This window comes from Coregonus lavaretus (assembly GCF_964263955.1).
Source record: "Coregonus lavaretus genome assembly, chromosome: 25".
Classification (NCBI taxonomy): Eukaryota; Metazoa; Chordata; class Actinopteri; order Salmoniformes; family Salmonidae; genus Coregonus; species Coregonus lavaretus.
The window spans coordinates 34,095,558-34,111,195 of record NC_140012.1 but is presented as its reverse complement, the minus strand read 5'-3'; the positions used below and the strand labels follow the sequence as shown (position 1 = coordinate 34,111,195).

At 42.3% G+C, this 15,638-nt stretch overlaps 1 protein-coding gene across 1 annotated transcript in view; it reads left to right on the top strand.

Annotated features, from left to right (window-relative positions):
* Positions 1-15,638, top strand: part of LOC311100893 (neurexin-1a-like) — a 393,788-nt gene that overhangs the window by 197,612 nt on the left and 180,538 nt on the right. The window contains exons 5-7 of the mRNA XM_084141884.1: positions 3,051-3,352; positions 4,927-4,950; positions 6,147-6,308. Of these exons, the coding sequence (XP_083998010.1) occupies positions 3,051-3,352; positions 4,927-4,950; positions 6,147-6,308 (488 nt within the window). The remainder of the gene's footprint in view (positions 1-3,050; positions 3,353-4,926; positions 4,951-6,146; positions 6,309-15,638) is intronic.

Below are 15,638 nucleotides of genomic sequence, written 5' to 3'. Positions count from 1 at the left end.
TGAGTTGACAAATTGCTCCAGAGAGCTACCCTCTTCATTGGGCCACTTCGTGTGTGTGGGCAAGTGGGCGGGCGTGAGGGTGTGTGTGTGTGTGTGTGTGTGTCTGTCTGTCTGTCTGTAGCCTATGTATCCATGCTTGGGCACCTGTGCAATATACACTACATGGCCAAAAGTATGTTGACAACTGGTCGTCGAACATCTCATTCCAAAATCATAGACATTAATATGGAGTTGGTCCCCCCTTTGTTGCTATAATCACCTCCACTCTTCTGGGAAGGCTTTCCACTAGATGTTGGAACATTGCTGCGGGGACTTGCTTCCATTTAGCCACAAGAGCGTTAGTGAGGTCGGGCACTGATGTTGGGCGATTAGGCCTGGCTCGCAGTCGGAGTTCCAATTCATCCCAAAGGTGTTCAGTGGGGTTGAAGTCAGACCTCTGTGCAGGCCAGTCAAGTTCTTCCACACCGATCCCGACAAACCACATCTGTAGGGACCTCACTTTGTGCACGGGGGCATTGTCATGCTGAAACAGGAAAGGGCCTTCCCCAAACTGTTGCCACAAAGTTGGAAGCACATAATCACCTAGAATGTCATTGTATGCTGTAGCGTTAAGATTTCCCTTCACTGGAACTAAGGGGCCTAGCCCAAACCATGAAAACCAGCCCCATACCATTATTACTCCTCCACCAAACTTTACAGTAGGCACTATGCATTTGGGCAGGTAGCGTTCTCCTGGCATCTGCCAAACACGGATTTATACTTCAGACTGCCAGATGGTGAAGCGTGATTAATCACTCCACATAATGCATTTCCACTGCTCCAGACTCCAATGGTGGCGAGCTTTACACCACTCCAGCTGATGCTTGGAATTGCGCATGAACTTAGGCTTTTGTGCGGCTGCTCGTCCAAGGAAACCCATTTCATGAAGCTCCCAACGAACAGTTCTTGTGCTGACGTTGCTTCCAGAGGCAGTTTGGAACTCGGTAGTGAGTGTTGCAACCGAGGATAGAATATTTTTATGCGCAATGCGCTTCAGCACTCAGCGGTCCCGTTCTGTGAGCTTGTGTGGCCTACCACTTCGTGGCTGAGCCGTTGTTGCTCCTAGATGTTTCCACTTCACAAGAACATCACTTACAGTTGACTGGGGAAGCTCTAGCAGGGAAGAAATTTGACTAACTGACTTGTTGGAAAGGTGGCATCCTATGACGGTGCCACATTTAAAGTCACTGAGCTCTTCAGTAAGGCCATTCTACTGCCAATGTTTGTCTATGGAGATTGCATTGCTGTGTGCTTGATTTTATACACCTGTCAACAACGGGTGTGGCTGAAATAACCGAATCCACTAATTTGAAGGGGTGTCCACATACTTTTGTATATACAGTTTATGTGTGTAATGTGTGTACAAACCTGTAGTGTTTTGCATTTATTGCATTTATGGTTAATTTAATCTTGTGGTCCATTTGTGCTGTGGTGGTTTTATTGTCGGATGGTGATATTAATAGCTTGTTATCTGGTCCCAGATCACTTCCTAAATGGCTTGGCTAATTGTTGACCTACCATTGTCCCTTCCCTGCCTGACGCTAGCTATCCCCAATACTGCCCCCTCAAAGAGTTGAGCACTATACTTTATTTGGATCCCCATTAGCTGACACTTTGGCAACAACTAAGGTTCTTTCTGAGGTCCTCTAAGGATGGGGGTGTCTTTTAGTTTTTTTACTCTGTTGTTCCATGGATCTTCACTAGCTCATCTCTTGTCTCTGAGAATGTAATCTTTTATGGCTAAAACAGAACTGTGAACCGTCAGCTTTCAAATGGGTTTATTGGCTTGAAAATGAGTAGCAGCTAAATTAATTGGACTGATTTTATGGAGCTTTGGTGAATCCGACACAGAACAGAAATCTCTCTCTCTGTCTCTCTCTATCCCCCTCTCTTTTTCTCTCTCTGTCTCTCTTTCTCCCTCCCTCTCCCATCCCATTCTGTAATAATCGTAATTAGTCTCTCTCTCTCTCTCTCTCTCTCTCTCTCTCTCTCTCTCTCTCTCTCTCTCTCTCTCTCTCTCTCTCTCTCTCTCTCTGCATGCACTTGTTGTACTCAGACTAATGAATAGAGAGAAGACTGGATAAATACAATGTAATACCCTGAAAACACACTCCTCCATTATACAATTACTTCATTTACATTCACAAACACAATAGAGCCAGATAACGTAAACAATCAAGGCTTTTTTGCGAATGGCATTATGAGTTTTTCAGGTTTTTCATTTGATCAGCAATGGTGCATATTTGCGTTGTACTATGATGTATCATAGGAGCATATTTGTATTGTATTATGATATATCAATAGAAGGGTTTGCTCTTCAATGTGTGAAGCATAAACCAAACCAGTGGTTCTGGTAACAGAATCCTTGCCTTCAGATTGATTTAATCATGTTTGAGTTTGAGGAATGTAAAACAATTTCAGCAAATTAATAAAACATTTAAATTTTTTACATTTTAGTCATTTAGCGACTTACAGTTAGTGAGTGCATACATTTTTCATGTTGGCCCCCCGTGAGAATCGAACCCACAACCCTGGCGTTGCAAGCGCCATGCTCTACCAACTGAGCTTGTGAACTTAAACTTTGTACACTTCCTTGTCCACACTACCTGGCACCTACTACCTGAGATACAGATAAGGATTTGAGACAAGGCTTCCTGTTGATTTTTGGGGCACCATGAGTACCAGGTCACAAGGTTTTATGCAAGTATCAGTAATGCAGCCCATTGGAGGACCAATATAATGGTACACAGGTAAGTATTGTACGGTACAGCCAGCCCTTAGCAGAACAGTCTTTGTAAATGTCCATGTCATCCCATCTTATCACCCCAAGTCAAGTCCAAACTGAATGTGAACTGTTATAACCTAACCTTTTTGAAATCTGCCTTTACTTTCTGAACAGCTAGGTGGATAGCTAAGCAAGCTATAGGGAATGTAGGAGTTGCTCTTCTTTCCTCCCGTCCTCTATGTAAAACTCAATCCCTCCCTCTCTTTATATTTGTGTCCTCTTATAGGAAAAGAAGACTACGTGGCGACCTTCAAGGGATCCGAGTTCTTCTGCTATGACTTGTCCTTGAACCCGATCCAGAGCAGCAGCGACGAGATCACCCTGTCCTTCAAGACATTACAGAGGAATGGTCTGATGCTTCACACTGGGAAGTCTGCAGACTACGTCAACCTGGCCCTGAAAAACGGAGCTGTATCGCTGGTCATTAATTTGGGGTCTGGGGCCTTTGAAGCTCTGGTGGAGCCTGTCAATGGGAAATTCAATGACAATGATTGGCATGATGTCAAAGTTACAAGGAATCTACGTCAGGTAACAGTAAAATGGGTGACTGCGATGGAGAATTATTAGTAAACAAATTTAGATTAGCCAAATTAATTTGAACCATTTTGGAATAAGTATTTGGATTGATCGTAATAATGATTTGATCTGTAGTAAGACATGAAGAAGGTGGTGCTGCATTTGAGCAGGGACATATCTAGACCAGTGATAGTTTTTCAAAGATAATATCATGGAATATCAGAGGCGTCAATAGCGGAAAAATCATGTGAAAAACAACATAGCTCTTACCGAGTGTCACTTTGTAGAGAGTTGCTGATCTCTTAGTCATCCATTCCTTGACAGCTTTGCCCTCTATACTGTAGTTGTGACCACAATGAACATAATGTATTTACTTTTAGAGGATCAGCCTTCTCGTTGGTGACCTCTGGGTCTTTGGCTGCTCAACACATGCTCATTTAACTGAAAATACAATGCACACTAAGATATTGTTACAATAAAGCTTGGAAAGATTACAACTGTTACACCCTAAAAATTGAAAAAATGCAAAATTAAGAAAAATAAAACCAACATAGTTTACAAGCTACACAATTTGCTTTATGACATATAGGTGGAAGTATAGAATATACTGGCTTTTATTGAAGTTCTCTCGTACGGCATTCTACCAACACACTAGCTCTCTCTAGATGTGTTCCTGCTCGGATAGTAGGGGATTGTTTGTTTTGAAACGCCACACCGACAAAAAGTAAAAAAAATAAAAATAATAATATATATATATATAAATATTGAGATGATTTGAGTAATGTTAAAATGTAATTTAATTGTGAAAACATTAAGAATGCATAATGAAAGTGCATGCTCAACGGGGGAATCCAATCTCCATTCTCCTTCTCATTCTGTGTCAGGGTCTTTGCTTTGTCTCATTGCAGTAAAGTGATCCTAAAGTCCATCAATAAGACCAAAATGGAGGTAAAGTAATGTAAGATGAGTTCCTGACCACCGACGTCCCAACGGATGGGATCGGTCCGAATCTTGGTCCAAAACTGGTCTTGAAAATCATGAACATGGTCCTAAACTGGTCCTAATAATGAAAGAATGTATAAAATGAACCCAAAGATCTGAAAGACTTTCGTTAAAGAGGGTCGACTGATGCGCTTTAGGCATTCTCTCTTATGAACCATTTGATGTCTGTCAATCATACCAAGTCAGAGGGGTGGGGGGTTGGGGTTGTTGATGCCTACCCAGGCAGTCCGGTCTACGAGTCCGGTCTAGGGAGTCACCAATCGATCCAACGCTGGCTAGCTCACTTCCACTTGTGGAGGCATTTTCGCTAGTCTTTCTTAGTCTGCTTTTTATCTTGTAAAAATTACTTATTTTGCCCTTTTTTATTCTATGTTACTAACATGCTTTGAAAAACAACAACTAACGTCATTCATGGAATGTGTCATACTACTAACCAATCTCTTTTTTTAATGTTTATTAACAACAACAACAACAAACTCAGCAATGTACTAACTTTTGGTAGTTAACCATCATCTCTTTTTTGAGTAACTATCGTTATTCTGTTCACAGTTTTTAATTTCCTTTCTCCCCCCTTTTCCACAAAGCACTCAGGCATTGGACACGCTATGGTAAACAAACTACATTGTTCGGTAGATATCATTCTAATTGTTTCTTAGTTTGGGTTTGCCGTGTGTTTTCTTTTCTATATTTTCTTACTGTAGACGTCATTAACAAAACAAGGGGAACGGCGGTTGGTACTCTTTCTGCTTACGTTTTTACCTTTTTATTTTGACTATATTTTCATCCGTTGGTTGGTTTTCACCACTTCCTGTTATTTTTACTTCCTGTCTCCTGTCCAATCACATTTTTAGGAGCATCGTTTCGAGCCTTTTGCATCAAGCAGTGGTTAACAAAGGAGGACCAATGTCTGTCTCCTGCCTGGCTGGCCTGATGCTCATTGGCTCAGCCAGTGTTCTATTTCCCATTCACTCTGCATGGCATGCATTCTGAATGCTGCGCTGTACGCTGCACATGCTCACACTTCCCGACCACTCGTCCAGTCCAGCTGTCGTTGTCATTGGTGCTTTTATTTTATTTTTTTTGCACGATCCACCAATCATGCGCTTTTGCATACATCCAACACAAGCGCAAAGTGTCGGACCAATTTTTTTTTTCCTTAACCTATTAATTAACACCATCTTGGGGAACATTTCTTTTTGCGTGCTTGCATACAAAAAGAAAAGACAAAAACACCTAACTTTTGTCTTTCTGAAAAAACTAATTTCTGCGCATTATTAATCAAACGCTAAACCTGTGGTTGTGGCTTCTACTTGCTTGTTGCTTTCTATATCTGACCCACTTGCACGCTGTTCTTTTCTTTTCTTTTTATTAGAAAACAAACTGCTTATTAACTTTTACTAATATGTAACCCTAGTGAAACTAACCTAGATAACATTCTACTAACACCATTTTTGTGTCTGCTGAAATTACTTTTGAGTTGCAGTAGGGGCTAACTTACTAACACACTTAGTCTGGGGCAACTAACTAACTTCCTATCTAACTAGCTTTATCATTTCCTTGGGGGGCTAGCAGTCTACATCTCAAACTACTAATCCTAAACTGGACAAAATAAACAAGAAACAAGAAAAAAAGAAAAAACAGACATGAAAATGGGTTTCTACAATCTTTACCAAAAATCTATAGAGGAAAAACGATACTATCACAGACTCAGAGACTATATATCAGAGGCAGAAAGCCGCTGGACTGAGAGCTCTGATAGGCTATCTGAGTATAGCGTGTCCTTTCCCTGTGCTTTGTTGTCTAGGTAACTATATCCGTGGATGGGATACTGACCACCACAGGGTATACTCAAGAAGACTACACCATGCTAGGCTCCGACGACTTTTTCTATGTTGGCGGGAGTCCTAGCACGGCTGACCTGCCTGGATCACCTGTTAGCAACAACTTTATGGGTTGCCTGAAAGAGGTAAAGACCAACACGCTGTGCTTATTCTCAGTGTAGAGGAGTGGGCATCACATCAAACACTGTGCACTACGCTCAGGTTAGGGAGTGGGCATCACATCAAACACTGTGCACTACGCTCAGGTTAGGGAGTGGGCATCACATCAAACGCTGTGCACTACGCTCAGGTTAGGGAGTGGGCATCACATCAAACACTGTGCACTACGCTCAGGTTAGGGAGTGGGCATCACATCAAACGCTGTGCACTACGCTCAGGTTAGGGAGTGGGCATCACATCAAACGCTGTGCACTACGCTCAGGTTAGGGAGTGGGCATCACATCAAACGCTGTGCACTACGCTCAGGTTAGGGAGTGGGCATCACATCAAACACTGTGCACTACGCTCAGGTTAGGGAGTGGGCATCACATCAAACGCTGTGCACTACGCTCAGGTTAGGGAGTGGGCATCACATCAAACGCTGTGCACTACGCTCAGGTTAGGGAGTGGGCATCACATCAAACGCTGTGCACTACGCTCAGGTTAGGGAGTGGGCATCACATCAAACACTGTGCACTACGCTCAGGTTAGGGAGTGGGCATCACATCAAACACTGTGCACTATTCTCAAGGAAGGGAATGTGGAGTGTACAGTACATCACTAGGTACACACAAGGAGTACTGCACAGGCCCTTGCTCTACAGACACACTTTGTCTTTATTTTAATCATCTCTAAGTGACTGTTGCATGCTAGTAGATACCCATAGACTTTCAGTCACTGTGCTAACTCAAGGTAGCATTGGCTCGCAAAACTACCTCTAACTTCTGGATAACATACAAATGGTATCCAGAAATATATCTGACTCTGGGTAAGTAGATAATGGGCCTCATTGCCAAAATCCTGAAGTATCCCCCCACTGCACCCCACCAGAGCCCCTTCTCCTCTGTGTGGGATTTACCCCATGTTTCATGCAGCTCTGCCAGCTGAATTTCCACGACCAGTTCCAGGGATGCGTCCCAAAATGGAACCCTATTCCCTATATAATGCATGACCAGAGTGTACTATCAATGGAATAGAGTGCCATTTTGGATGAAACCCAGTACTCAACACTCCATACCCTTTACTGACATACCTCAGGGGGTTGGGGGGATATATTCTGCTAGGAGTTTAGGAGGCTAGGAGACTTCTGTTTGCAGAACCCGTAAGTTCTAAGTTCAGTTCCCAATCCATCCCAACACTCCGTACACATCACTGTCATACCTCAGAGGGGGTGCCAAGACAATTCTGTTTGCAGATATGTTTGCAGAACCTAAAGTAAGGGTTCTAAATTGGTTGCAAAATCTTTCGCTGAACACATATGGTATACTTATGCTGCACAATCAAAAGAGAGAGAGAGACGTTTCTGTCATATCAGGATCAGACTATTCAAGATCTAATGGTTCTCTGTAGTTTCAAAAGATGCTTCGCAATAATACTGTATGATACAGTGGGGAAAAAAAGTATTTAGTCAGCCACCAATTGTGCAAGTTCTCCCACTTAAAAGATGAGAGAGGCCTGTAATTTTCATCATAGGTACACGTCAACTATGACAGACAAATTGAGAAAAAAAATCCAGCAAATCACATTGTAGGATTTTTTATGAATTTATTTGCAAATTATGGTGGAAAATAAGTATTTGGTCACCTACAAACAAGCAATATTTCTGGCTCTCACAAACCTGTAACTTCTTCTTTTAGAGGCTCCTTTGTCCTCCACTCGTTACCTGTATTAATGGCACCTGTTTGAACTTGTTATCAGTATAAAAGACACCTGTCCACAACCTCAAACAGTCACACTCCAAACTCCACTATGGCCAAGACCAAAGAGCTGTCAAAGGACACCAGAAACAAAATTGTAGACCTGCACCAGGCTGGGAAGACTGAATCTGCAATAGGTAAGCAGCTTGGTTTGAAGAAATCAACTGTGGGAGCAATTATTAGGAAATGGAAGACATACAAGACCACTGATAATCTCCCTCGATCTGGGGCTCCACGCAAGATCTCACCCCGTGGGGTCAAAATGATCACAAGAACGGTGAGCAAAAATCCCAGAACCACATGGGGGGACCTAGTGAATGACCTGCAGAGAGCTGGGACCAAAGTAACAAAGCCTACCATCAGTAACACACTACGCCGCCAGGGACTCAAATCCTGCAGTGCAGACATGTCCCCCTGCTTAAGGCAGTACATGTCCAGGCCCGTCTGAAGTTTGCTAGAGTGCATTTGGATGATCCAGAAGAGGATTGGGATAATGTCATATGGTCAGATGAAACCAAAATATAACTTTTTGGTAAAAACTCAACTCGTCATGTTTGGAGGACAAAGAATGCTGAGTTGCATCCAAAGAACACCATACCTACTGTGAAGCATGGGGGTGGAAACATCATGCTTTGGGGCTGTTTTTCTGCAAAGGGACCAGGACGACTGATCCGTGTAAAGGAAAGAATGAATGGGGCCATGTATCGTGAGATTTTGAGTGAAAACCTCCTTCCATCAGCAAGGGCATTGAAGATGAAACGTGGCTGGGTCTTTCAGCATGACAATGATCCCAAACACACCGCCCGGGCAACGAAGGAGTGGCTTCGTAAGAAGCATTTCAAGGTCCTGGAGTGGCCTAGCCAGTCTCCAGATCTCAACCCCGTAGAAAATCTTTGGAGGGAGTTGAAAGTCCGTGTTGCCCAGGGACAGCCCCAAAACATCACTGCTCTAGAGGAGATCTGCATGGAGGAATGGGCCAAAATACCAGCAACAGTGTGTGAAAACCTTGTGAAGACTTACAGAAAACGTTTGACCTGTGTCATTGCCAACAAAGGGTATATAACAAAGTATTGAGAAACTTTTGTTATTGACCAAATACTTATTTTCCACCATAATTTGCAAATAAATTCATAAAAAATCCTACAATGTGATTTTCTGGAAAAAATGTTCTCATTTTGTCTGTCATAGTTGACATTTACCTATGATGAAAATTACAGGCCTCTCTCATCTTTTTAAGTGGGAGAACTTGCACAATTGGTGGCTGACTAAATACTTTTTTTCCCCACTGTATATGATATTATTATAATATTATATAGAGCAAATAGAAGATATTCAGTAGTCATACATGCTGGAACAAGCTGGTAAAGGGAGGTGTTTCCATGTTCCCTTTCTCTGTTATGTTCTGCTAAATATTACATTGGGTGCTTAATGGGAATGCTGACCCCAAAAAAGCATTGTGACATCAGAAGCCACCAAGGAATACAGTCCACTCTCTTTCCTCCTTGTCTCTTTTCCTCTCTAACGTTTACCCCATCTCTCTCTCTCTCTCTCTCTCTCTCTCTCTCTCTCTCTCTCTCTCTCTCTCGCACTCTCTCTCTCTCTCTCTCTCTCTCTCTCTCTCTCTCTCTCTCTCGCACTCTCTCTCTCTCACTCTCTCTCTCTCTCTCTCATTCTCTCTCTCTCTCTCTCTCTCTCTCTCTCCTCTCTCTCTCTCTCTCTCTCTCTCTCTCTCTCTCTCTCTCCTCTCTCTCTCTCTTCAGTAGTTTTTCCCCTCCTCCTACATTTCTTCCCTTCTGCTCTCCCTAAATGTCTTACCTCTCCTCCAACCGAGCATCTCGTCCTCACGGAACCTAACAGATCAATTCTGAGGCGACAGAGTCTTAATAAGCAGTCAGGGGGCAGACCACATGTCCACGCTCCATCTCTACCTCGTTAGCGCTAGGAGCTCGTTAGGAGCTAGGGCTCGTTAAGGGGTTCTATCTCGTTAAGGGGCATGCATGTCTTCGTTAGAGGAGTGCCTCTGAGGTGATACATGGATGCGCATCCCAAATGCAACCCTATTCCCATAGGGTTCTGATCAAAAGTAAGGCACTATATAAGGTGCCTTTTTAGGTGCCATTTGGGATGCAGACCTTGAGCTGCTGAGAAGACAAATAGAGCCATCTGGCCCTGTGTCGGTGGTGCCCACCTTGCAGTCTGATAGGCTGTCTCCCTAATGGCAGAGAAGAGCTTTGACTGGGCTGAGCGGTAGCTGCCCTCCCATAGGGGTGGGAGGGCCAAGAGACCAGAGGTGGTGAAACGGAGTGCTCGGGTTGGGATGTAGGGTTTGAGCATAGCCTGAAGGTAAGGAGGGGCAGTTCCCCTTGCTGCTCCGTAGGCAAGCACCAGGGTCTTGAAGATGATGCAAGCTTCGACTGGAAGTCAGTGGAGTGTGCAGAGGAGCGGGGTGACATGATTGAACAAAGGAAGGTTGAACACCAGGCGGGCTGCGGCGTTCTGGATAAGTTGCAGGGGTTTGATGGTACAAGTGGGGAGTCCAGTCAACAGAGAAATGCAGTAGTTTAGACGGAAGATGACAAGTGCCTGTATTTAGAACTGCACCGCTTCCTGTGTGAGGTAGGGTGAACCTGCAGGAGCGAGTCACTGCTTTGATGGTTGCAGTGAATGACAGGGTGTTGTCTCCATTTTAAAATAGTACATTTTAGTCGTCTTGTTCATTGGCTAATTGCTCTCAACTCATAGGAATCCCCACCCAGTTGACTCATTTAAAATGGTGGAAGCCCTCAATGGCAATGTCTATGCTAAAATAGTTATATCCATGATGAGTCCTCTATCAATCTCTATGAAAAGTTGCCGAAGTGCCACTTGCGTCCATTTATATCAGTGCATATGTCACAACCTAACCATTACGAAACTTCTATTAGATAAAATAATCTTCAAGTAGCAAATAAGCAATTACATTTTTTGTTGACCAAATTCGACACTCTCTTTTGACCTCCATGGAAAAATGCCTATCGAAATCCTTCCCCAGTCTTCTGTGGTTTTCTGCCACTGGGATCAAGGCAGGGGTTGGCAGTTGGCAATGATGAATAAGGCCTATAGTTGCTATGAAGTGTTCCAGTGGAAGAGAGTCAGAGAGGGTCTCCATTTATACCAGTCCTTTCTTCCGAAAGCCATCTAATGGGGTGCTGGCAGAATGCACTGTGTGTGTATTTATAGCATATGTCTAGCAGAAATTAAAGAAGTGTATCGATGTGGTGTTACATCAACTCACATCCTAATTCTGCAGTCCTCCTATGCTTGTTACCAGGCCTTATACTGTATATCCCTATACACTGTATGTGCCAGTTTAGTTGTAGTTAAACTGTCATTCTAAGTCTGGAGTTGTGACACAACTAACAGGCCTTATTATAGTATAGGCCCATGTGTGCCAGGTGGTATCAGCTTTGAGCACAGTGACAATGGAAGTACAACTCTATTTCTAATTCTGGAGACACACATAATTAGATTATATTTCTATGTTGTTACTACCCACAAAGAAATACTACAGTTTGTAGAATACTGTAGTCAACTGTGGTATACTGTAGAATACTATACTACACACTGTAGTATCCCTCAATCATGTGTAGTACTTAGTATAGAATTGTGTAGTATACTGTAGAATATTATAGTAAATACTAAAGTGTTATCCACACAAAAAACACAGTAGTAAATACTACAGAAATGTAAGCAAAACACGACAGTCCGCAAAAACTACATTTTTAAACTATAGTAAATACTACAGTATATAATTTGCATATACCCATTCCCCTCCCCATATCCCAATTTGTGCCTCCCGCAAGTGAGAAACCTACATGCCAATTATACACCATACAATTGTGTCCCCTACAGGTTATTGAAAAAAGATGAACTCAGTCCTACGTACAGGTTATGGAAAATTAGCTGTTTTTGTATTTCTCAAATAGGTTTCTTCAAGGGGAAACTCCCCCAACTCTATGCAAAATAAATATATATATATATATAGATACAGTTGAAGTCGGAAGTTACATACACTTAGGTTGGAGTCATCAAAACTCATTTTTCAACTACTCCACACATTTCTTGTTAACAAACTAGAGTTTTGGCAAGTTGGTTAGGACATCTACTTTATGCATGACACAAGTAATGTTTCCAACAATTGTTTACAGAAAGATGATTTCACTTATAATTCACTGTATCACAATTCCAATGGGTCAGAAGTTTAAATACACTAAGTTGACTGTGCCTTTAAACAGCTTGGAAAATTCCAGAGAATTATGTCATGGCTTTAGAAGCTTCTGATAGGCTAATTGACATCATTTGAGTCAATTGGAGGTATTTCAAGGCCTACCTTCAAACTCAGTGCCTCTTTGCTTGACATCATGGGAAAATCAAAAGAAATCAGCCAAGTCTGGTTCATCCTTGGGAGCAATTTCCAAATGCCTGAAGGTACCACGTTCATCTGTACAAACAATAGTATGCAAGTATAAACACCATGGGACCACGCAGCCGCCATACCGCTCAGGAAGGAGACGCGTCTCCTAGAGATGAACGTACTTTGATGCTAAAAGTGCAAATCAATCCCAGAACAACAGCAAAGGACCTTGTGAAGATGCTGGAGGAAACAGGTACAAAAGTATCTATATCCACAGTAAAACAAGTCCTATATCGACATAACCTGAAAGGCCGCTCAGCAAGGAAGCAGACTACGGTTTGCAACTGCACATGGGGACAAAGATCGTACTTTTTGGAGAAATGTCCCCTGGTCTGATTAAACAAAAATAGAACTGTTTGGCCATAATGACAATCGTTATGTTTGGAGGAAAAAGGGGGACGCTTGCAAGCCGAAGAACACCATCCCAACCGTGAAGCACGGGGGTGGCAGCATCATGCTGTGGGGGTGCTTTGCTGCAGGAGGGACTGGTGCACTTCACAAAATAGATGTTATCATGAGGAAGGAAAATTATGTGGATATATTGAAGTAACATCTCAAGACATCAGTCAGGAAGTTAAAGCTTGGTCGCTAATGGGTATTCCAAATGGACAATGACCCTAAGCATACTTCCAAAGTTGTGGCAAATTGGCTTAAGGACAACAAAGTCAACGTATTGGAGTGGCAATCCCAAAGCCCTGACCTCAATCCTATAGAACATTTGTGGGCAGATATATATATACAGTTGAAGTTGGAAGTTTACATACACCTTAGCCAAATACATTTAAACAATTCCTGACATTTAATCCTAGTAAAAATGCCATGTCTTAGGTCAGTTAGGATTACCACTTCATTTTAAGAATGTGAAATGTCAGAATAATAGTAGAGAGAATTATTTATATATACAGTGGGGAGAACAAGTATTTTATACACTGCCAATTTTGCAGGTTTTCCTACTTACAAAGTATGTAGAGGTCTGTAATTTTTATCATAGGTACACTTCAACTGTGAGTGTCCAGAAAAAAAATCCAGAAAATCACATTGTATGATTTTTAAGTAATTAATTTGCATTGTATTGCATGACATAAGTATGTGATACATCAGAAAAGCAGAACTTAATATTTGGTACAGAAACCTTTCTTTGCTATTACAGAGATCATACGTTTCCTGTAGGTCTTGACCAGGTTTGCACACACTGCAGCAGGGATTTTGGCCCACTCCTCCATACAGACCATCTCCAGATCCTTCAGGTTTCGGGGCTGTCGCTGGGCAATACGGACATTCAGCTCCCTCCAAAGATTTCAAATTGGGTTCAGGTCTGGAGACTGGCTAGGCCTCCAGGACCTTGAGATGCTTCTTACGGAGCCACTCCTTAGTTGCCCTGGCTGTGTGTTTCGGGTCATTGTCATGCTGGAAGACCCAGCCACGACCCATCTTCAATGCTCTTACTGAGCGAAGGAGGTTATTGGCCAAGATCTTGCGATACATGGCCCCATCCATCCTCCCCTCAATGCGGTGCAGTCGTCCTGTTCCCTTTGCAGAAAAGCATCCCCAAAGAATTATGTTTCCACCTCCATGCTTCACGGTTGGGATGGTGTTCTTGGGGTTGTACTCATCCTTCTTCTTCCTCCAAACACGGCGAGTGGAGATTAGACCAAAAAGCTCTATTTTTGTCTCATCAGACCACATGACCTTCTCCCATTCCTCCTCTGGATCATCCAGATGGTCATTGGCAAACTTCAGACGGGCCTGGACATGCGCTGGCTTGAGCAGGGGGACCTTGCGTGTGCTGCAGGATTTTAATCCATGACGGCGTAGTGTGTTACTAATGGTTTTCTTTGAGACTGTGGTCCCAGCTCTCTTCAGGTCATTGACCAGGTTCTGCCGTGTAGTTCTGGGCTGATCCCTCACCTTCCTCATGATCATTGATGCCCCACAAGGTGAGATCTTGCATGGAGCCCCAGACCGAGGGTGATTGACCGTCATCTTGAACTTCTTCCATTTTCTAATAATTGCGCCAACAGTTGTTGCCTTCTCACCAAGCTGCTTGCCTATTGTCCTGTAGCCCATCCCAGCCTTGTGCAGGTCTACAATTTTATCCCTGATGTCCTTACACAGCTCTCTGGTCTTGGCCAGTGTGGAGTGGTTGGAGTCTGTTTGATTGAGTGTGTGGACAGGTGTCTTTTATACAGGTAACGAGTTCAAAAAGGTGCAGTTAATACAGGTAATGAGTGGAGAACAGGAGGGCTTCTTAAAGAAAAACTAACAGGTCTGTGAGAGCCGGAATTCTTAATGGTTGGTAGGTGATCAAATACTTATGTCATGCAATAAAATGTAAATTAATTACTTAAAAATCATACAATGTGATTTTCTGGATTTTTGTTTTAGATTCCGTCTCTCACAGTTGAAGTGTACCTATGATAAAAATTACAGACCTCTACTTGCTTTGTAAGTAGGAAAACCTGCAAAATCGGCAGTGTATCAAATACTTGTTCTCCCCACTGTATATATATATATATATATATATATATGCAGTACCTGTCAAAAGTTTGGACACACCAACTCATTTCAAGGTTTTTCTTAATTTTTTACTATTTTCTACATTGTAGAATAATAGTGAAGACATCAAAACTATGAAATAACACATTTGTTAAACAAATCAAAATAGAGTGTGCAAAGCTATCCTCAAGGCAAATGGTGGCGACTTTGAAGAATCTCAAATATAAAATATATTTTGATTTGTTTAACACGTTTTTGGTTACTACATGATTCCAGATGTGTTATTTCATTGTTTTGATGTCTTCACTATTATTCTACAATGTAAAAAAATAGTAAAAATAAAGAAAAACCCTTGAATGTGTAGGTGTGTCCAAACTTTTGACTGGTACTGTATATTACATTAATGTCCCCAAAAAGTAAATGCTACAGTATACCATACTGCAGTTCGCAAAAACACTACAGTAAATACTACATTATACTACAGTCCACAAAAACACTGCAGTAAATACTACAGTATACTACAGTCCACAAAACACTACAATAATTATTATAGTACATACTACTATTTTTTTACAACAGTATTTGGGTCTTTCTATAAATAATGGGACCAA